At 43.4% G+C, this 24,167-nt stretch overlaps 1 protein-coding gene across 1 annotated transcript; it reads left to right on the top strand.

The window, feature by feature from the left end:
• Window positions 1-14,361: 14,361 nt before the first annotated feature.
• On the top strand, window positions 14,362-23,585 carry LOC307243117 (E3 ubiquitin-protein ligase RNF126-like). The gene is made up of 9 exons (XM_080017771.1): window positions 14,362-14,443; window positions 17,002-17,060; window positions 17,375-17,435; window positions 18,673-18,908; window positions 19,112-19,180; window positions 19,274-19,343; window positions 19,470-19,563; window positions 19,731-19,846; window positions 22,626-23,585. Exons 1-9 carry the CDS (start codon window positions 14,369-14,371, stop codon window positions 22,770-22,772), a joined length of 927 nt encoding a protein of 308 aa, XP_079873897.1. The 5' UTR covers window positions 14,362-14,368; the 3' UTR covers window positions 22,773-23,585.
• Window positions 23,586-24,167: the final 582 nt, after the last annotated feature.

A 24,167-nucleotide genomic window follows, 5' to 3' on the forward strand; every position in this document is an offset into this window, starting at 1 on the left:
CCACATCCGTGCACTGGCCTGGAGAGAGATGGTAAATAAACAGGGCCGCAGTACAATCGGTTGTCTTTGGAACCTCTGGCCCCAACTCATCCTGCTCAATGACTGCCATGGCTAGAGCCGTAGACGCCCACTGCCTCCATTCTTTTAAGAAGAATCTTTATTTGTCACATGAGCGCACTACAACACATGCATATATATACAGACGCTTTTTAGGGTGGTGGCCAGTGAAATGCGACCTCTGCATTTAACCCATCCTGGCTTGTCCTTCCCCCGGGGGGGGCAGCCAGGAGCAGTGGGCAGCATTCGTCGACGCACCTGGGGACCTGGTACCAAGTGTCCATGGCTGGTCAGACGATGAGTGCATGTTTTTGGTGGGGGTCCTTACTGATGGTAGGTGGAGGAAACCCCATGTGAGCACGGGAAGAACATGCAAACTCCACACAGAAAGGCTCTTATTTGGGAGATAACCTGCCGAGGGACGGTGCCAACAGCGCCCCAGGCGGGTAATCGAACCCAGGAGCTTCTTGCTGTGAGGCAGCAGTGCAATGCACTGCGGCACCGTGCCACACAACCACTTTTAAGAGGTTCAAGTAATAAATCTGCATCGTCCCCTGCCTGTCAGACATTCAACCTCATAATCAGCCTCTCCAACCCACCCTGTGACCACAAAAGGCACTTGCCACTTTGCAAGCAATTCAGAGCTGGATGTAGGGAGCAACACAAGAATTGTCTGATCTGAGCCCCCCTGTCTTAAGTGGCACTGATGTTCCTGAGCCCGGAGCAAATTCTTCCATGACAAGCGCCCTAGCACGTGTAACTTTGCTCCGAGGTCCATAACATACTGTACCTTGTTCTTACTGGTGCTGTCTCCCAGTTTTCTTTAATTAGGTCGAGCACGCCCTTCTCCTGCCGAACAGGAGTTCAAAGGGAGAAAATTCCGTGGAGGCCTGGGGAACCTCCCACACCGCAAACAACAGGGTGTCCAACCACTTGTCCCAATTAAGGCTATTGTCGTGAATACATTTCTGAATCATGTTTTTCAGCGTCTTATTTATTAACTCCACCAGATTGTTGGTCTGGGGATGGTAAATGCTGGACCCAATTTAGCGGACGCCCAGTAATTCATAATGTTCCCGAAGTGCGCGTGACATAAAGGAAGTGTTATGGTCTGTCAGGATTTCCTTCGGAATCCCGACTCAGGAGATGACCTGAAACAGCCCCTGTGCACATCTTTGGCCGTAATACTGTGCAGGTGCACTGCATCAGGGTACAGACTTGAATAATCCACTAGGACTAATACAAAACGATACCCGCGAGCTGTGTGGTCTAACGGCCCAATGGGGTCGATGCAGAGTCTTTCAAAGGCTCTTGGCTTAGCCGAGAGTTGACCAATTGGCATTCAGGACATGCAGCACACTACTTGCGTATACTGCCCAAATGCCTGGCCAATAGAAGCGAGCCACTATTTGCTGTAGTGTTTTATCGTGTCCAAGGTAGCCGGCCATCAGATTATGGTGAGCTGCTGGAAGAGCATTTCTCAGGGGCTCTTCGGGACCAACAACAACTGGGTAATTTCTGGGTGCACCAACACGCTATCGATTTTAACTACCCACTCAAAGGCCATGCGCAGGGTATTGTCGCGCAATGGAAAATCATCCATGGGGAAGGCCAATTGCCCACCGACGACCCCTTCATGTCACCGCTTGCCACGCAACACTCACATCTCCCTACGGACCCTGAGCGCACTCCCTGAGCCTCTCTCATCAAACCCTGGCCAATCCATGCCCAAAATCAGGGATTTCGAAGGGAACTAACCGCAGCTTTCACCCTAGGCTTATTCCCCTTGTGACGAATTTCGAGCTGGACCATTGGATATGTGTGAATACCCCCATGCACACAACAAATTTCAACCCATGATTCCTCCACCAAAGCCCAGGTCGAACCAGGCGTTGCTGGACCAAAGCCCGATGCAATGCCAGCAAAGCCCGATATCTACCTCCTTGTAACCTTACTGGTAGGCCCCTTCCTGACCGGAGGAGGGGCCGCAGGTTTTGCTGCCTGAGGTGTGTCTGTCCCATCCTCCTGAGAGCCCATGCTAGCGATGACGTGCCCCAGCTGGCAGCAGAGGAAGTCACACTCAGTTGTCCAGCTTAGCGATTCACTTCCACAGCCACTGGTTCGGCCTCAGGACGCCTTTCGTCTCCCGAGTCCCTGTTCAGGCACCACTTGTGGGAGTATCTACCCACCGGTAGGAGTTTAGGGAGGGAGACTGAGTATTTCTGGTACTGGGGCACCAACATGGCGTGAGATTTTTATTCCAGATATAGAACCGAACAGCTCGTTGGCCAAATCCCAAAATAGTAAACAATAACAACAGTCGGGGCGCCTGAAAAAAACAAAAACTGTGCAAACAGTTTGTGGCTGCAGATTTTTTTAAATGGTGTCTTAAATAAAACGCTGCGGGTACTGATCAGGTCAATCAGAAATGTTCAACGCTGCAAGCCTCATCCCCAAAGTTCCTAGACATTTGAAAAGTACTACCCCCCAAGCAGGGACTTCTTGGTTCATGGGACTTGTCCCCGGAATTTAATTTAGACCCTGGTTCCTGCGGTGGAAACCGCACTGAGTTCCTCCAAAGGTTCCTAGTTCCTGGGGAAATTTCCTGCACGGCTTAAATGTCCGTCTAATGGATTCTACTGTGTAGTGACTCAGTTTGGGCTGGACTTTCTGCCAGGCCGCCCTCATCATCAGGCCATGATTTATGACATGGTCCACCAAAGTAGCCCTAATGTCATCATGAATATGTCGTCGTCTATTGCCTGGTCCCCTTTTTAGTTCTTCTCCTCATCCTTCTCCTCCACTCGCTCTTCCTCTTCCTCGACCACCATCTTCCTCTTCCTCTCGCTCTCATTGCCTCCATTTTTGCAAAGTCCTGACAAAAGAGGACGTTTTTTTTTTCCCAATGATTGCAAGAGATTTATAATGTGAGTGTCTAAATGTCTAATGTGTGTTGCAGAATTGCAAACAAAGTGCAAAGCAGAAAATGCTTGTACTTTTAGTGCCTTTGTTTAAGGCATGGTTATAAATGGTTGTGAGGCTTTTGTCTAGGCATTCACTTTCAGTGTGTATGCAATGGGCAAAAACTGTAAATCTCAGCTCCCGTAGAATGAGCTAGAATGCCCAAGGTGTGTGATCCCATATTATCTTATCTTATGTTATCCCATCTTATCTTATCTTATCTTATCTTCCTAATCCTATGGTTTGTGCACTTCTGGGATGGAAAACAAGTCCTTGAATTTGTGCTGCTGTATTTTGAAAGTCTTTGGAAAGTATTTTTCAAGTATTTTCGTGTACCCCTGCCACAACTTGTTTCAGCATTTTTTACTTTTCTCTGTGTATAAATTTGTGTGTGGAAAGAGAGAGTGTGTGTGTGTGTGTGTGTGTGTGTGTGTGTGTGTGTGTGTGTGTGTGTGTGTGTGGTGTGTGTGTGTGTGTGGAGTGTTGTAAATTGTTGTTGTTATGGCTGGTTTGGTCATATGGTTGTTGTCAGCGTTGGTCCTCCTACGGATGCATCATGCATCTATTTGTTTGGATTTAGTGAATCCTACCTGTTATGACCGCTGAAATTAACACACACACACACACATACACACACACACACACACACACACACGCACACACACACACACACACACACACACACACACACAGTGAGTCATGACTTCCGGGTGAGTTGCTTCTACCACTTTGACCATCACGCTACAAGTACGTAATAACACTTCTCTCCTCAACGGAGGAACATCCACATGGTGTCTCATTTCCTCCAACGCATGGTTTCCAGTAAGTTAACAGCCAACAACAGTCGATGAGTTTTGAGGCTGATGTTGGGATGAAAGCAATGCTGCAGAGACCACCCGCTTTCTGGATGACGCCATCTCATGGTAAACAGATCCGTCCCGCACAGCTGGAACTAATAGATATCTGATCTATCACTCCATCCCAATATAGCCTCAGAACCCTTAGACGTCATTTCCCGTACGTAGGCCTACTTTATTTCATAACATGTCTTTCAGCTGCTTAAAGTCTTCCATGTGAACAATTGATTTAGCCCCTGTTTATTTATCATCAGGATATCACAACAAGTAATAAATATGAGCGTCTCCCTCAGTCATACGTGAGAAATGATCACGCAAGCGCAGATGTCTTCATCTTCCTTCACTGAAAGCCTGTGGAGATCAGGTCATCTTATGAGGAAATCTATGACTATTAATCTTTTGTATAGTTCTCGCAAAGAAACACCAAATTCCATCCCACCATTCACCATCATATCCTGGAATCACATGGTTTGAGCAACATCTTTTGATCACATAGGAATGAAAAATGTTTGAGTATTGTATAATAGTTTGGATGGAAGGTTTCAGAGAGTCTAGTGCCGGAAAAAATGTCTGACTTGCAGGTCAATACAACTGTTCAATTTGTTTAAAAAAATATTCCATTACTTTGTTTTGATTATTGGGACACGTGAATATTATATTGTTAGTATTATATCACAATCCTGGAAGAAATTTTAAAAAAACCATCATCCTCACAAAGCAATGCAAAATAAATCAGCCGATCAGGATGTTTTGCAAATGCGAATTGTTCCCAATTGGGTCATGTTTTATTTCCTGCTTTTTTTCCCCACAAGACCGCCTTCTGGTTGTTAGCGTGTGGTTTTAGCTACATATTGAAAAGGCGTGGGGAAATAATACTGTAGCATTGCGGGGTAATTGAACGGGTGGCGAAGAACGGCAGGGAGATGATGATGCGTTCGATAGCTCAACCGAGCCTGGTTTTATTACCTTGCTGCAGCAACAGCTAACCCAAGGTTGAGGTGTCCCCGGTAATAAAAGGAACAGGCTGGCTAACACGCTGGCTCTCTCCTTGTCTCGTCTCTCCCCTTCTGCCCAGACACACTTCCACTTTACCTCCAATTATCCTGCCCCAGAAGAACTTCCTAGCCAATTATCCACTACGGTGAACACCTCCCTCAACAAAACATTGCAAAACAACAATAGATCAACAGGAACTTATACCCAGCATTAGACTGCCCCCGCCCTTTCTACCTCACTTCAGTCCAGATAACGCTGGGGGAGCCTATGCTGTCTTCTGGGTTGTGGAATCCCCCTCAATCTCACTTCCCCAAATTCCTGTGAGGGGGAAACTGCTCCAAGAGGTGTGACTTGAACCTCAATCTGCTGTAGGCCGGAAGAATGCAGTGGTCTCCTTGGAATGCACTGTCGGGAAAGGGCCCCCTATCTGGGAGATGTCCGAACAGCCGGAGTAGACCGGCACCCGTGATCGTAGTTCGGATGATTCGTTCCTCGGTAAAATGCTAAACGGTCACGTTGTTTCACCACAGCTCGTCCCCGTCCGGACAGCTTCAACCGATAAACCACCTTCTAGACCTGGTAGGGTCCGATCCACTTAGTCTGCAGTTTAGGTGACTTTCCCTTGGTGCGTTTAGGTGCATAGACCCACACAAAATCTTCTGCACTGAAGTGAGCCCCTTTTGTGTGGTAGTCATAAGCCCTCTTTTGTGAACCCCTGCAGTCTCAGCTTGCCTTCTTGCAAACTCGTGGGCCAGGTCTAATCTCTCCCGAAGATGGGTAGCATACTCAGGGCCAGCTGGTACTTGCGGGGTATCTAGGGGCCGCCCGTATGCCCGAGTGGTTGGAGTCCAGAGCTCTCTACCTAGCATCAATAAGGATGGCATGCACCCAGTGGTCTCCTGTGTCACTGAGCGGCAAGCCATTAGGACGATGGTAGCTGCAGATCCCAGTCCTTCTGATCTTTTGTCACTACAACAGCTAATCGTGCCCGCAGAGTGTGGTTAAACCTCTCCACCAGCTCAGAAGCAATTGAACATCCCTTCAATAAGTACTTCACAGACAATAGCCACCTCCTGACCCGGAACCACCCCAGCCTCTGGCCATTTTGTAAAGTAGTCCAACACCACCACTTCATAGCGATTTCCATGTGGTGCAGGGAAAGGGCTGTATGTGTGTCCTCAAGCCACAGGGCCATACATCTCTCTGCTCGCTGTCTCACTGCCTCTGTGTCCTTTACTTCATCCCAGCCACAGTGCGCACATTCCAGCCCACATCGTTGTTTGGAGAACCCGTCCGCATTTGTGTGACTGTCTCCTCGTCTGTGTACCACCAAGAAGTTATGTTCTTGAAGTTGTTCAATCCATGTGACCTGCCCCTCCGGTTCTCTGAACGACATCAACCACCTGAAAGAGGCATGGTCTGTCCGGATAACAAACTTCAGTCCACATAAGTAATGCTTAAAGTGGTTAACAGACTCTACCACCGGCAGTAGTTCTCTCCTGGTGACACTCCTTGCGCTCTGGCATTGAGAATGTCCTGCTGGAATAAGCGATGACTTGTTCCCCCTTGATCATGATCTGAGCCAGGACCGCCCCTAGGCCATCGTTGCTTGCATCAGTGACCGACAGAAACTGCCCTTCTGGATCTGGGGACGTCAAAACTTTGTGGCCCAGAAAGGTTAGTTATTTTCACATAAGTCTGCATTTCTCTAGGTTCAATTTTAACCCCGCCTGCTGGATCTTGGAAAAGGCCATCCACAGGACCAGTAAGGCTGTGTAGAAGTCTGCACCATGAACAGTACATTGTCGAGACTTGTTTATTTTGTGATGGAACATCTGCGAGCACTTTCTCCATGAGCCTTTTGAACGGGCCGGGGCATTGCATAGCCCCGGCATGACTGTGAATTGCCACAGTGCACAGCCAGTTGTGAAGGCTGTCTTAGAACGGGCCTCTGGCGATAGTGGCACCTGCCAATACCCACTCGTTAAATCAAGCAAGGAGAATCCGGCAGATCCTCTTATTCCATCCAGCGCATCACTGACTCGTGGCAGGAGATATGAATCTTTGACTGTGATCTTATTCACAGGTCTGAATTGGACAAAAAAACACCACTCAGTAGTATCTTTCTTTAGGACCATTACGACTGGTGAGACCCATGAGCTGCTTGACGGTTCAATCACTCTTGCAGCCCTCATCTCCACCATACCCTGTTCAGCGGCAGCCTGCTTGTTCAACAGGTCAGAAGTTGAAGATGCAAAAACTGACCGGAACGCATAGAGCAAATCCCATAGCTGCTGCTGCTGCGTCTTGGAAAACCCCCCTCTATTATTCTCCAGCAATGACTTGACCGTTTTCTCTTGGGTTGGCAGCTTTTGTGACGTACCACCCGTGGCATTACCACTCACAGCCGCATTGTTCATCACAGGTTCTCCAGTCAGGGACGCTTGGACTGGATTCTTGTGGTGGATGTATCTGTGAGGTGACCACACCAGTGGACGACGAGGGTGTAAAACCTGATTGGTCTCCATCCTGAACCATATTCACCCTTGGGAAAGCTGTTGGTTCCTTTGAGTGGGCTTCTGTCTCAACGAATAAGGGTTGTGGAACACGAGAGGAGATTCCATCTGCTGGTTCAGGTTGAACAACATGCACAGTTGGAAACTCAGGAAGCTCTGGGTATTGCTCAGCCTGACCTGACCTGGTGTCTGTGTTCGGCAGCAGTCTATCTGGTATGCTGGTTGTCTGGATTGATTCAGCCAGGTCACTATCACATATTAGAGGTAGTGGGGGACCGTCCATGAATGTCACTGTCCCCTGTCCAACATCCAACACAGAATTGGTATCCCTCATGAAGTCAAAATCCATCAGGCACGCCTCCTGAATTTCAGCTACCCACACAGAGAAAGGGAAAGTCTGCTCGCCCAACTATACAGTATATTGACTGTACAATGACCCAGCATGTATTTTCTATCTCCAGTCACGGTGGTAAGGGGCGACGCTGTAGCACACCACTGTAGGTACTCGGACAGTATGTCTGGGCGTATGATTGTCACCGTCGAACCAGAATCAAACAATGTACCTACTGCCTTGCCATTTATCAGAGCCAACACCCTTGACAATTTAGGTCCCGTTGGGGGGGTCAAGAATCCACTACCGCAACATAATTATTCCTCACTGTTGGGTGCATGGAGGTGCATGGCCAGGAGTGAAGTAACTTTCCTCTCCTCTGCTCCCCACCCCTTTTCCCAATGGCTGGCGTTGGCCCGGTGGCATTAGGATTGTTGAGTTCAGGATAAACCTCTGCTCCTCACTGAACGCTGGAAACGCTTTACACGCTAGGTGGCGTAGTTCAGCTGCATAGACCTCCCAGTTTCTCTTGAAGACTGTTCTATGGCCCATGCTATAACTTGGGGATGCGTCATGTCCATTTTTGAAAGGTCTAGGAGAACCCTTCTTGCCTCCCCCTCTAGAGCCGCAGCCAAATGAACCGCACTCTGAGTCATGTTTCACTGGTTGGCTCTGGCTATCAGCTGAAATTGGGCCGGGTAAGTCTCCCAATCAGTAGTGCCATCATAACGCCCTACCTTTACTTGGTCTCTTCTCCGATGGCCTGTAGAGGCAGGAGCTGGGGAGGTGCCAGCTATAGCTGTGTGGTGGCTTGTGTGAAAGCAATGATCAGCAGTGCAGTGGAGTCTGGAGGGGGCAGGCGATTGGAGTGGAAGGGGATCGTCAGGGGTCACACAAACCTGATGAGCCCTGGGGCAGCAGTAAATCTCTTGTGCACTACAAACCCCATCCATGAAAAGTCCCGACACTTGTGAGGTCATTGAATTAGCATGGTTGGTCGCTAAGTCAACATCAACTCTTGGAACCCTGGGCCAGGTTGCTAGAGTCATTGCAGTATGGCTCCACACTGAAGGGCTCATGTTATTAGCTTGGTCAGCGGCTAAGCTAATAGTGTCCAGCTGCGAAACCATAGCATCCTGGTAGTTAGCTTCCTCACCCAATGGACTGTCAAAAACAGGCTGTGGTATCCTATCCCAGTTAGCATTAACAGATAAGCTAGTTGGTTGAACCCGGAATGTTGCAGTCTTATGTCGATCTGGAAGTAGAACATTATCTACGTTTGCTCGGCAAGAACCACAGGGTCACATTTTTGCTTGGCAGAACTGTTGCGCTGTTAACCATCTCAGTATAACTTGCCTTCAGCCACTATCTAAACATTCCTCTCTTCATTTCTGGTATGGATACACGGGCTGATCTCCGCCCCTGATAAGGAAATGACTCCTCCTCCACCTGGCTCAGATGAAGGTCTGCCTCTCTCACTTCTTCTTCTTCTTCTCCTGATGGAGGTGGAGTCAGGAATCTACTCGCCTCCATAGTTGCCGTCCAGCTACTGGAGGTTTGAGGTACTCCAACACGTCTGACACTAATGTAGCGTTGCGGGGTAACTGAACGGGTGGAGAACAATGGCGAGGAGTCGATGATGCATTTGATAGCTCAACCGAGCCCGGTTTTATTAAATTCCCGCAGCTACAGCTAACCCGTGGTTGATCTGTCTCCGATAACAAAATTAACAGGCTGGCCAACTTGCTGGCTCTCTCCTTGTGTCTCGTCTCTCCCCTTTCGCCCAGACACACTTCCACTTACCCCCCAATTATCCCGCCCAGAAGAACCTCAATTATGTTTCATTTTTAGATTAATTAGCATCAATTGGCCTCGGCTGTGGACAATCATTAGTGGTTGGGTTGCTTGTTTGTCCCTGTCTCCATCACTTTGGAAGCAGAGTGGAACGAGAGGGCAGGGGAAGGGATCCAGGAGGCATCAGGAGTTCCAGTTGCATTGTGGGAAATCGAAGGGATGAGGTGCTCACCGCGAGGTTACGACTCACCCTTCCTTCAGTAAAGTGTACCTCTAAACATGGATCTAGAAACCTAGATCTCTCAATGTGGTGAGCCAGACACATAAACACCATCTTGGTCTGGTGCTCAATCTGCTCACTTCTGTTAATGACATTTATTTTTTATCTAGTTAGTCTCTTATTACCATTCCTGATGTGTCCATTCAAACAGAGGGGGCAGATTATAATGCTGCTCTGCCTTTGTAGTGCAAACATTGCACTGAACTCAATCTGCTGAATCAAACAAATCCGAAATGAAATGGGATAATTCATCCATCTTTGAGAACCGGGCCAACTTTTGACCTGTGGTAAGGAGTACGGAAATATCCACCAACATTTTAGATGGCTCTTGCTTAGACATAAGGCATTATTATACATTGTTGGACAACGGGTCGCCAAAATACCTACCTATATTTGAAAGAAAGCTGGTCTAGGTCACTTTACTGCCATTTGATATTCATCAAAGATCCTTGGTGGAACACAGCATCAAACTATAGGACTTTATGAAGGACTGGTTTTAGTTTAATGGATCAAATAGGTAGGACAGGACACAGCTCCAAATTAACTGTATGGAGTACCTCTGACTGTGACTGGGCGACAATATACTTTGGGTGAACTCGGGAGGTCCATATGGAAACTAAACTCCCAGAGGCAGCGCCATTGCACATGATGTTAACAGAGCGATGGTCAGTTTTAGATTAGGGGAATCCCCTAATCTAAAACTGACCATCGCTCTGTGCTCTGATTATCTACACTCCCTGTCACCTGCTAATTTGCAATGCTGATAAGAACATTGTTGACCCTTCGATCTCAACTCAGATTCCAAAGATGAATCACATTAACCAAATTAACCTAAATAAATAAACAAAATAAATATGTGTGTAGATCATAGAATGGAGTGCATTTTCAGTCAGACACTTGGCATTGTTTGAAAAGATGATCAGAAATGACCCGAAAATCCAAGAAAGAAATGTCAAAGCAAATGTCCAAGAAAAAAAAAAATTATGTTTTATCTGTGGCATATTAAGCAGCATCAGCAGCAAGTGACAATAAACTACAAATTTTCTTTAAGAATATCTATATTTTGATTTATACATTTATACACAAATTAATCTCAATTGAATAAATTGTAATTATTTTTTGCGGCATAATACCATCAGAGGCAGAGTGGACCTACTGGAGTACTTACTGTATTTTCAATTACATTAAGGGTGCGTGTGTGTAGCTGTGTGTGTGTGTGTGTGTGAGTGTGAGTGTGAGTGTGAGTGAGAGAGAGAGAGAGACAGAGAGAGAGAAAGAGAGAGAGAGAGAGGGAGAAATAAAGAGATGTTCTGTTCCTGTGATGTGTGACCTTAATCAGACCGTGTCTAGAGAGGGAGGAAGACTCCTCCATCGGCTGAGCTCAAAACAAGTGACGCATGACTGAGAGGCCCGGGAAGCTCCGTCAGGCAGCTGCTCATGCTTTTCTGTGTCTGTGTGTGTGGGAGCTTTCAAAGTTTTATTTGTCAATGCATCACAACAGAGCAAGTGTTGTGTTTGCAGTGAAATGCTTAAATTCTTTGTGCCAATTATTAATTGTACGGAAATATAAATAGTACCAAAAGCTAAACAAGATAAAAAACAAAGTATACACATTCAAGGAATATTCACATAAAATTAAGAACATTTTACAAAATTAGGAACAGCAAGTAAATGCATTTGACAAAATTTGGGTGTACAATTACACAGTAGGAGAGGTGGAAGTGCAACGTGCACATTAATGAAAATATAGATGTAGCTTATGGGGGGTGGAATCAGTATATCCAGTGTGTATTTGTGTGCGTGTGTGTGTGCGTCCGTGCGTGCGTGCAAGGCATTCTTGAACAGACTGCAACACTTAAATGTCTATAGGTATAATGTGTATTAAAGTTATAGCCCGAACAATAAAGTTGCAGAAAGAGACTTTATTTCATAGTAAGCAACACATCATTAAGTAAGAGTGTCACCCGCAGGTGGAACGGATTCCACAGACTGTTTTCGTCCTTGTGTGTTTCTTTGCCATTGTATCACAAATCAGGCTTAGCGGCGACCTGAACGACTCGATGCGGAAGGTGCTCCGTCTGGCCAGGCTGTTTTCTGTGGCTCCATGGCCTGTCTCTGACCCCACGGGCCCCACAGTGCCCCATAGGCACTCACTCCCCGGATTGGATTGCAACAATGAACATTGGACTGGGATGGCGGTGACGCACTGTGTGCAGGGACAATAGTTTACCTCAGCTTGGCAGACATAGCAAACCTCATTGCTATCAGACCCTCTCTAATCTCAGCCCATGGGACAGCCGTGTCCGTGCTGCTCCCACACAGCCAAATCAGACACAACATGTGGCTAGACCACATTAGGGTATAACTAGGTTACACCGTGTCCCCTACTTTGAGGAAACATTGAATTTGATTACAATAGTTCATACATATCCGAGTCCGGTTAGAAATCTAATCCTGTACAGCACTCTACTGTATGATAAATGATACATTTGTACAATCAAATGAATAATAAAACAGATATAACTTTTTGTCGGCATTGAAATACTGTAGCAAATGATGCCATTTTTCTCAAAACAATAGGCATAAAAACTCTACATTTTGTTAAACAAACTATAGGTTAGAGGTTATTGACAGATATTTGGGTCTATATTGATTCCATTCTATTCTATGCTCCCCTTCTCATGACTATTGGATTATACATAAAATCAGGCCAGACAGCCGGAGAGTTGTGATTGGTTGCTGCACATGCAAATGGCAACTCCTACATTCTCTCCCCATGCCGTGCTTCTTCTGTGGTGTACAGATATTTTTCAAGGTAGCAAAGTAAACTCAATACCCCTACATACTGAAAGCATATCTCTCTGCCAAAGCTGGCTGTAAATCATCAACACATAGCAGCTCTGGAAATCATATTACCTACTGACCTACCTGTAAAAAAAAAAACCCAGGAGATATCAGCGGACACATGTTTACCTCTCTAAAAAACAAATACTATCTGACCTGAGGACACAGCAGTCTGTTATCAGACCTGTGTAACTCCTCTTGTAGCTTACCGTGGCTGCCCCAGGCTCCACCAGTGACTGGAATAGATGCTCCAACATATAATGATAATTTGATTGAACTGCAACGCATCAAATAAATTGTCTGCATTGTACAAATGAGACAGACGTGGTTTTCAAGGATTCTATGAAAAAGTAAGACGGTGCCAGTCAAGTCCAATAGATTTAATATAGACAGACAGGTGGACCGACGGACGGACAGACAAAAGACTTGACAGGTGAGGGTAAATTTGCAGTTTGATTTTTCATGGCGGAGGAAGTACTCAGGCCTTTTACTTCAGTGAAAGTACAAATACCCTAACACCAAATGGCTCTCGTAAAAGTGAAAATATCACGTTGACATTTCTATTTCAAGTATCAAAAGTAAAAGTACTTGTCATATCCAGTATCCTGATACAACAAGGGTCTATAATACTTCATAAAGTACGACTGAACATTGTTTTTCTGAAGATGATTCCATACGGATCCTAATTTGCAAAAAAGATAAAAAATAAATAAATAGTACAGGTGGTGTCTTTGTAATTTACAAGCATATACACCTAATGATCAGCACTTTCATAGATTCAGTGCCTGATTTTTTTTCATTTGGTTTTCTTTTGATATATGTAAACATCATGGTTCATATATTCATATATCATGCTTATTATGGCTGTGTTTAGATCATTGTTGTGAAATGTAGTGGAATAAAAAGTCTCAGAAATGGAATATACTTGACCAGAGATACTTGAAAAAATGTTCTCACTTCCCACCACTGGGGATTTTAGAGAGTACTCATTTGAACTGCTGCCTATTAGAGTGGATTTATTGTAATGCATATAATGTTGTAAAATATAACAATATTTGGTATTCAGAAAACGATATATATTGCCCAGCGCCGAGCCTCCACGGAAGATGATGGATATAATAAGGATCAACGTCAAATATTTGTACAAAAAGGCCCATTGTAAAATCGTCCAAGACATCAATAATCAAGCACACAATTCCAACACAAGAGGAAGCCAATCCAACGCCGACGCGTACCCATGAAACACAACATTCCAACTGGTACACAAAGGCCCCACCACGTGGCAACATTGTATACAGCACAAACAAAAAAAAAATAAATACATAAGAATCCAATAAGAAAATTGTTTTCCTCGAAGTGCAAGGAAATGCGATTTCCACTTTCAACGGCGAATTGGATCCAAAACCTTAGGGGCAAAAACTTCGACTGTTTGATGAATTACTATCACTCGAAAAGGTGCATGACAGCAGAAATCGAAGCAATGGCCGCTACAGAAGTGCAGTAAGGCCGGCGCGGTCAACGACCACCACCACCGGGGACGGGCGACGGCAGCTCCCGCGTTTGCTCGAGGAACGTCCGTCGCCCCTGCGAGGAGCGGCCACGTGCGCACAGCCTGTGGTTTGAGTGACGTCTCACGCTGTCGCGCGCGGGCGGGACGGCGCGATGGGAGCTGTTTTGAGCCTCTCGGCGCGCCGTACATCTTCGCGCTCTCCTTCCTCCTTTCTGTTTAAAGATGGCGGAGGCTCCTCCATGCCTCAGCCGGTTCTTCTGTCACAGATGTTCGGCGGAGATTAGCCCGCGTCTACCTGTAAGTAACGCGGACGACGAGTATGGACTGATACCCTTGACAGCCACAGACAAAAACAATGAGACGGGATTGTTCGCGTGTGTTACACGGGTTCAGAGCCGTTTTAACATCGTTGCTACGAGTTAGCCGGTTAGCGTTGGCTAACTAGCTGTGAATCCAGTACCTTCTATTATGCTAATGCTAACGAGATAGTGTTTCCATGCATAACTACGTGACGCTTGTCCACCACAAATCAAAAGGTGGACATATTATATCCTTATGAGAACATTTATTAAAATACGCTGATCGTTGACTTTGGATGACTTCCTTTTGTAGGTGCTACATTGGCTTTGATTGCCATATGGAAATAGATTTATTTTTATATATATATCAATTATTAACAACACATTCTATACGTTTGACAGTTATTATATAGTGACATTTTACATCGTTTTTATATTGTCCAAGGCCAAATTATTTCCCAATTGTCTTTTTATTAACTGTTATCATCTTTGTCCTGATGTTTGCTGCTGTAACACCGCAATTTGCCTTCGAAGATGAACAAAGTGTTCACAGCACTTAACTTTTGCACACTTTGTGTTGTATCTGTAACTTTAAACAGCTAAAAAAAAATTCAAAATCATTTTTCCCCATCAATCTACACTCAATAACCCATAATGACCAAGTGAAAACATTATTGAAAATGTATTAAAAATCCTGAAATGAAATCTCCCTTTTCCATAAGTATTCAGACCCTTTGCTGGTGGACTCTACATTGTGGTGAGGTACACCCTGTTTGCTTTAATTATCATTGAGATGTGTCTAGAAATTGATTCTAGTCCACCCGTGGCAAATTCAATTGTTTGGACATAGTTTTTAGAATGGCACACCCTTGTGTTCATAATGCCCAACAATTCACACTGCATGTCAAGACAAAAACCAAGCCATGAAGTCAAGAAACTTTCTGTAGACCTCTGCGATAAAATTGTGGTGAGGCATAGATCAGGGCAAGGGCATAAAACTATTTCTAAAGCTTTGAGTGTTCCCAGGAGCACATTGGCCTCAAAATGTGAAAAGGAAGCCGTTTGGAACCACCACGACTCTTCCTGGAGTTGGTTGTCCGGCCAAACCGGGCAAAAAGAGCCTTGGTTAGGGAGATGACCAAAAACCCAATGGTAGGGCTGCACAATGTATTGTTTCAGCACCGTCATCGTGATGTCGCATGTGCAATAGTCACATCCCAGGACGTGCGATGTCAAGTAAGGGAAATAAACTCAAACATGTCATGCTCCAACGTTTTTGCTGCTTGAAACGAAAGGAAAAATCTAATTTTCCATGACTAAGCGACAAGAGAAGTCTATCTGACATAATATAATTTGCTCCAATTTAGGGGTTCTTGGTAGGGTTGAGTATCAAGAACCTGTTCCAAATTTCCAAGAAGCGTGGATTTCAAAGAGACGTGCATTTTGGTTCAGCTTATCAGTTCCTAACTTTTGCATATTTCAGTCGCGCTCCCAACTACATACATACATACATACATACATACATACATACAGGGGTCCTTGAAGAAAACCTGCCCCAGAATGCACGTGACCTCAGACTGGGACGATCGTTCACCCATCAGCAGGACAATGACCTGAAGCATACAGCCAAGACAACACTGGAGTGGTTTCGGGACGTGTCTGACCGTCCTTGAGTGGCCGAGCCATCGCCCAGACTAAAACCTCATAGAACATCTGTGGAGAGACCTGAAGATGGCGGTTCACAGACGCTTCCCATCCAGTCTGAAAGAGCTTGAGAGGATCTGCCAGGAAGAATGGGATAAATGTTCCCAATCCACGGGTGCATAGCTTGTAGAGTCTTACCCAAGAAGACTTAAAGCAGTAATTGCTGCCAAAGGGGCTTCTACAAAGTACTGAGTTAAGGTTCCAAATAATTAGGTAAATGAGATTTCAGTTTTAGATTTTTAATAGATTTGTCAAAATTCCTAAAAACATGTTTTCACTTTGTCATTATGGCTTATTGAGTGTTGATTGATGGGCAAAATGGAAATTCTAGCTATATAAAATTGCAACACAAAGAGTGAAGGGGTCTGAATACTTTCTGAAGCCACTGTATATCCATCTATTTGTGAGGCAGTAAATTCAAATGAATTTTCATTTAATCAGCCATAGACCAACATCCTTATTATACATGCAATCTTTCTTCCTTTGTCATTTGCAAAGTCTCATCAATGGTATTCAATCCTCCAGCTGGAGTGACCTGTTAAAGTTCTGACAACGCAGATCAGCCACAGCTTTCCAATGGTCATAATCCCAGTATACAATTGGATGAGACATGATTGACTTTTATTCAACCTCTTGATTTTTATTCTTGTCTGGAACATCCTATGTATTTCTTTTTAAATCATGAAAAAAAGTATTGCTACAATTACATTTGATTTGGCTGTGGATGTATCTTAAGAATATTTACCTCAGCAGAGCATGTTTTCAGTGAAATGTGGTTGGTATCTTTGTCTCTTCCTCTGTTGTCTTTTTTCAAGGCCAAATTCTATTTATCTGGATTCTGTTTATTTGCAGGACTATACATGCCCAACATGTGACTCAGGATTTATTGAGGAACTGCTGGAGGAGAGAAGGTGTGTATGATGTGTATTTTCACGAGCCAACTCCCCTGCGCTTGGTAGAATTTTCAATCCCATTTATATTTACTAAGGCAAAGAACTATAGAGAAGCAAAGTGGTGTATTAATGATAGTCACCCCCTTTGAGCAAGTTAGCATTGTTGCTGTCATTCGTATTTTATCAAATTAACCGGATAGATAAGCTATTTATTTCTAATAAACTGTAGATTTGTAGTGATGATGAATTTACATTCTTCAGGGATCCTTCTAGTCACTCTCAATAGAAGTAAGTTTAGGGTTACCTTGTAAACTGTTATGTCCCCTGTTTAGTGCTGACAATGGCTCCGTGTCCTCGATCTCCAGCGGGGATCAGAACCAGCAGTCCTTTGAGGTTTCTCTTTTTTTACTCATTTAATTTGCCATCTCCATGAACACACACACACACCACACACCTCACTGTCTTTGTGTGTGTTTTGCATCGCGTAGTCTTTGTCTAGGTTGGCACTGTAGAATTGATGGGTTTTGTTTTTAAAAATTAAAAACTTTGGGTAAAAGATGTTGTGTTTATTATGCATGGGATATTGTTGAGTAAATCAAATCATTTTTATTCCATTTCAAATTATAATCGTATGTGATGGTATTTTAATCTCTAAATCGTTAGGAATACTCTTTCAAGGCCAAGTTCAGACTATAAGATTTTAGCCTAGTTTTCTATTCGCTGACAGGATTGGAGATCAGCGAGCAAAGCCCCAGATTGGAGGCAAATCATAGTGTGCGACGAGCATGTGGTGTGAACTGCTTACAGCGCGGTCAGACTGCTTGCCGATGGCTCGCTGGCGAAATATGAAGCGGGTTTAATATCTGGTCGTGTCGGGCTCAACTCAGGAGTGATGCAAAGAGCGCCAATGAGAGCAGACACGGGTGAGGGGGAGAAGGAGAGACAGAAGTGTACCAGAGCAGCAGCCAGAAACACACTATATACCTATTTTACTTCTGTTCTCTAGATTTATAATATTTCTTATTTAAATTCTGCTTTTATTCTTCCAATTCCAGATCACAAGACAGAACGTTGTGTAGTGTGTACTGTACAGCCATCTGATGACTTTTTAAGTTGTGTAGTGTGCCCATGGCATAAGATGTCTTTTTTTTTTTTTTCCTCTCTTATGCATATTTCTTTTTTGGCTCGATGTGGCAACATACAATTCATAGATACTTTTCATCAAATAAATGGAAATATAAAATAAAATCTCTTCACAGTATTGTTAAATCCATGATACTCGTTTAAAAGCTGTACTGGTATAACTGCAGGTTTGATATATTTCTCAGCCCTATGCCGTTATGGGTTATGTCATTTTCCCTGATAAACAGTTGTTAACCTCCCTGGGTCCAATATGCAAGTAAAGTCTGTCTGGTTGAGCTGTGCGAGACCTGCTTTCGAAATCCAAAGTCGTGAGGATTATATTGTCGCTTAACAAATCTATCATGTGTTGAGCCATATTTCTATTGAGGTATTGGGGAAACTTGAACTGACGCATGGTACAGCCCGCAGTCTACTAATCCACTCCATAAACTGAACAACACCCAATAAGTCAAAATGTGTATCCATTTTTTTAAATTTTTTTTTCCAGAACATGGACCAGCACTTGTTTACATTCCCGTCAGGCTATGGCCAGTTTGCTCTGGGGGTCTTTGGTGATAGCTTTGACTCGGGAGCGGGGCTCGGAACAGGGGACAACCGTGATGTTGAAAACAGACACGAAAGGGAGATGCCGTCACGACAGCGATATGGTGTTCGCCAACCAAGAGGTCGTCATGGCTCCCGGCGGCAAGCAGGGAGACACGAGGGAGTGCCCACTTTAGAGGGGTAAGGAGCACAGTGACTAATCTGCCGGACTTGACTCAATCTACTTTTCCCTTTACCATGTTTCACTAGTTTCTGGTTGTCTGTTTCTCTTCCTCTGGGCTTAATGTACGATTCATTAGATTGCATGTCGTTTTTTGTTAGATGTAATAGGTGGTGTTATTTAATTTTTATTTAAAGCTTAATCTTTATTTTCTTTTTCATAGAATTATTCAGCAGCTAGTCAATGGAATAATTGCACCTACTGCAATGCAAAATATTGGTGTTGGACCCTGGTGAGTATCTACAAACAGAGCAATGATAACTTAGGATGCAGTAAACAGTTAGCTTTGTGCCGTCTCATTTATTCAGTTTTTCCTTTTAAATAGGGGTGTTCTTCATTCAAATCCTATGGATTATGCCTGGGGTGCTAACGGACTTGATGCGATAATAACGCAGGTAGCATGTTGCATTACAAAATGGCGCTTTCATGTAAAGGTTAAAGATATTGTGCAATTATATTTATGGTAGCGAACATGCAGAACATAAATGACATGATTTTAATTAATTGCTTTTTCTCCCTAGTTATTGAACCAGTTTGAGAACACGGGACCACCGCCTGCTGACAGGGATAAAATAAAGACTCTCCCCACAGTGCAAATCACAGAGGAGCATGTTGGTAATAACCTGTGAACACTACTCTCATTGTTGATTCTGGCCATTCAGAAGCTGTGGATGGGCTAGTAAGGAAGGGAAAACAGGGAATCATAGTAAATTCCCATAAAACATTATCCCATTGCCTTCAAAGATCTACAGTAATGTCATTTTACTTGTCCTGTTTTTCAGCCTCAGGCCTAGAATGTCCAGTCTGTAAAGAAGATTACGGTGCTGGAGAAAATGTCAGACAGCTTCCATGCAATCACATGTTCCACAATGACTGCATAGTTCCCTGGCTGGAACAGGTAATCTTCATATTTCTATTTATCAAAAATAATGATGGTCCTAAGTCAATCCCCGGTAGAAAGACATAAGCACAGTACAGAAAACAAATACAGTGTGCATAAAGACAAGGTCTAAAATTAGGTGTCAAAATTAGAGATGGGCAGGATTTGTCGTTGATTAGTCAACTCGGGCAGTGACGTGGACTTCTGAGAAACTATTCATGATAAATAAGTGTAGCACACGCATTACGAGAAACTCCGCCCAGAGTTTGTCTTGTCATCTCCGGTAGGACTTTTGTTTGGTCACTGTAGCACTTAAAATACAATTTTAAATAGCACCTGTTATATTATTTATGTACTAGTATCTGTTTTTACATGCGGTTAATGGTCTGTATTGAGGCCGGGGGGCAGAGGTGATGACATCTCGACTAATCGACTGAATTGTTGTCAGTGGTCGCCCACTAAAAATAAATTGTAATGCACATCCCTTATCAAAAGAGGTAAAACAAGTATATTTAACACAACGCATGGTACCGTGTATGCATAACTAGCTACTTGCTTGTTAGCGCAATATAGATTAAGTAGTGGGACCCAATGTCCGATATGTTCTCGAGCTATCACGATCAGGAAACTCTAGTTATCGATTAATTGTCATACGAAGAACCTTTTGTTTTTGTCAATTTTATGCCACTATATTTGTGGCAAAAAATTTGCAATAATACATGGCCACCTATTGCAGAAGGATGTTCCTCAAACTCACCTGATGGGAACGCTCCTAATTCAGTCTATTTCAAACAATGGTTTAAAATCCCCCTGAAATTTGGACAGAAACAAAAAATTGTAATGTATGATAATACTTATTAATCCCTGGACAGAAAGGCAGGTGTAGGTCAAAGGGATAAAGTATAGAGCTGCATGCATTTTGTGTACCAACCATGCAATTCTTGGTCAAAATACACAGGTACGAAATGCCAGCTGAAAGTACACCAAAAAAATCACAGTACCAAACAATACCGTACATTTATTCGGTATTTAAACTACATCCCTCGGATTAGATCAGATGCAACGACCTTGTGCCTGTGGTTCTGTAAACCCTTCTCTCACTCAACATCCACTGATAGGCAGCACACTGAGCGCAGTGCTACTTTATTATCCACCGAGGCTTAAAGATGTATTGCTGTGGTAAAATGGGAAGTGTGATATCACGCACAAAAATGTGACTGTTAGCATAAAACATGATATGCACCAATCGATAGGCCATGCCCGGCTGATCAGATACGTATGTTTTTAGATTCTGTGCCGGTCAAATATGCGTCCTGCTCATGTACTCTTAAAAATGATCCGATACTCAAACCCAGTGCCAACCTAATGTAACGCAGTTGCGTTGTTGACGCCAAAAAAAGAGTCAAAGAAAAATTTGGCTGTTTGGAGGTACTTCAAGGTAAGCAAAGAACATTAGATAAATCATTTATCCATCGCCTGACAATATTCTAACATTGTACAGGCTGCGTTTCTATCACTGTCACAGTGCAGCTCAGATCATGATTAACGGTTCGACTTTTATTTCTTATTTTAGACTTGGTTCTTGACAATTCATTCAGTAAAATTAGTTGTTTGATTTGATTCAGTACGTTTAATGCACAGTGAGTTAGGGTAGACTTCCAGAACAAGAGTGAGAAGAGTTGACCATTTGTTTTTCTTGCAATGTTTGCAATTTATTTTGGAATAGAAAGTACCATATAAATATAACAGAAATGTAGATTTGCACTTAAAAGTGAGACACTTTCATTTGAAGTTTGAACTGCACATTTCCATGTTCCATGTTGAGTGACAGGTTGAATTATACTGAAACTTAGTGACCGTTCCATATTCTGTTTCAGTGGAACTTGGTGACTGTTGTATGTTCGATTATTGTTCCATAGTGAAAAATGAACAATAAACAGTGTCAAAATCAGCAATCTCACTATTGTGGTAACTGGAAATTGCAGTGGTGTTCTGTATGTGCTGCTCTCCTATCATGTGAGCGTGATCAGATCAGGCAATGTATTTTTTTTTAATGCACCTACAGCAGATATACCATGAGACCAATGGATAAGAAAATGTAATTTCTCCGATCACAGATTATAAACTCAAAGATCTGACGACAATGTAAAAGATTAACAGTCAATGATTTTTATTTTATATCCACACAATTGAATGAAAATCTAGATCGGCCAAAATTGGAATCGGCAGGTAAGACTTGAATAAAAATATGAATCGGCCAAGAAAATTGCAATTGGTGCGTCTCTAGTTGGTAAACATGTTCAGTAACTTTACAAGATGATGCATTTTAAGGTGTATATCCTCATGAGATGAATGTGTATACTGAATATAGTTATATAGCCATAGTAGCTGGCATACAATGTGATGAGCCTTGTTACAAGACGGCTACGGCGTGAATAACTGGAGTCATTTAGCTGCAGTAACTCAAACACCACAGAGACTCTGTTACACTCTTGTGGTACTCAAAATATCCACCCAAGGTTGGCAGGTCTGTAAAACGTAATTAAAATGACATATGCACATCTATCCACCCAAAGTTAGCATGGTGCAGCACTGTGCAGCTGACTATGATAACGAGTGAGCTCAAGATGGGAAGGTGACAGTTATGCTGTACAAATGACAGTATTACTGGAAGTGTGGCATACAGTTACAACAGCAGCCAAAGTGTGGCATAAATCAAATAATTGCGATGTGTAATGTGGCAGTCTAGTATTTATTCCACTATTAATTAATATACATCTCCACTGCTCCTTTTCAGCATGACACATGCCCAGTGTGCAGGAAAAGCTTGAGTGGACAAAATACCGCTTTGAACCCTCCAGAACTATCAGGGATGAACTTTACCTCTTCCTCCTCCACACCTTCTTCAAGTTCAACAAGCAACGAGAACTCTGATAACTCATAGAAATAACATTCTGCCGTCTAACACTGAGCTCCTTGGAGCTCCGAGACCGTCGCGCACCACAGCGACGGCCTCTCCTGTCCCCGGCGTGACGTTGGGACTCTCTGCAACTGTCTCCACACCAGGAGCAAAGGCAAAGAAAGGAGGACGGGGGGTTTCTGTCCATACCAGTACCCTCTTGTACATCTTACAAATTTGGCCCAACGGACTGACCAAGTCTCGGTCTGCGACCGCTATCTGGAAGGATGTGGAACATGTGGACACTCGGAACAATGTCTGTGTGCACAAGTTGCATTATACAACAGGTGAAGACCAAGGAATCAGACGTTGGGAAAGACTTCAGAACAGTCTCCGGACGAGTAAAATGTCAAGTAGAGTACACTGTTGAGTTTTGGACATTGATCTCCCTGGGTTTGTATCGATTTAAAAAGGAAACATGTTTTCCAAACAAAATTTGAATAGACTATAGAATAACAGTTTTTGTACTTGGATTGGAGAAGAATGCAGTGATTTGTCAAGTAATGTAATGGGTCTTTAAAACAATATATTTACTATAAAAGGGATTGTTAGACATTTTATCTGCTACTTTATATTTGAATCAGCCTGCCACTATGTTAATGGCGATGTTAAGGAAGTTCCAGTGCATTTTGCTTTTTAACTTATAAGTAAATGTGTTTTTCTTTTTTTAACTTGATGGTAGATGATTGATTTACAAGTTATGTAAATAAAACTGATAAAAAAAAAAAAAATTGGGTACTACCACTCAATATTGTGTAGTCATGGCTGAAAATATTGGCACCTGTGCACATTAAAAAAAAAAAAAAATTGTCTCTAAAATAAGTTTAAATAACAAGTATTTGGTCTCCACAATTCTTTATTTCACTCATAATAGTACATAAACTTTGTTTTTGATTCAGAACTTAAAATATCCTTTTAAATCTTTAAATAACAGAAATAGCGTTGACAAAATGGATGCCCTAGATTTAATATTTGGAAGCACAGCCTTTTGAGAAAATAACTGCTGTCAAGAGTTTCCTATGGACTCCACTGAGATTCCTACACCTCTACTGGCAGTTTGGCCCCACTCTTTTGCAAACTGCTTAAGTTCTCTTATTTGAAGGGTGCCTTCTTCAAACTGCTGTTTTCAGATCTGTGTTTAATGGGATTTTGCTCTGGACTTATTGTTGGCCACTTTAGATCCGTCCAGCATTTTGTTTTGAACAATTCCTGGGTCCTTTTTGACGTGTCTTTATGGTCATTGTCCTGCTGGAGGACCGGTAACCTTTGGAGACGCAGCTTGTGACACGGGTGGAACACCTTGGTGGTTATCTGATTTATCATGTCACACACAGATTCAAGGCACGCAGTACTAGAGGCAGCAAAGCAACCCTAAAACAT

Source organism: Zeus faber (assembly GCF_960531495.2).
Source record: "Zeus faber genome assembly, chromosome: 1".
Classification (NCBI taxonomy): domain Eukaryota; kingdom Metazoa; phylum Chordata; class Actinopteri; order Zeiformes; family Zeidae; genus Zeus; species Zeus faber.

Excerpts from the sequence above, each read along its gene's own strand:
- LOC307243117 (XM_080017771.1), top strand. The coding sequence starts at position 14,369 with ATGGCGGAGGCTCCTCCATGCCTCAGCCGGTTCTTCTGTCACAGATGT. Across the intron at positions 17,436-18,672 it reads AGAACCAGCAGTCCTTTGAG|AACATGGACCAGCACTTGTT; the intron begins GTTTCTCTTTTT and ends TTTTTTTTCCAG. Across the intron at positions 19,181-19,273 it reads AATATTGGTGTTGGACCCTG|GGGTGTTCTTCATTCAAATC; the intron begins GTGAGTATCTAC and ends CCTTTTAAATAG.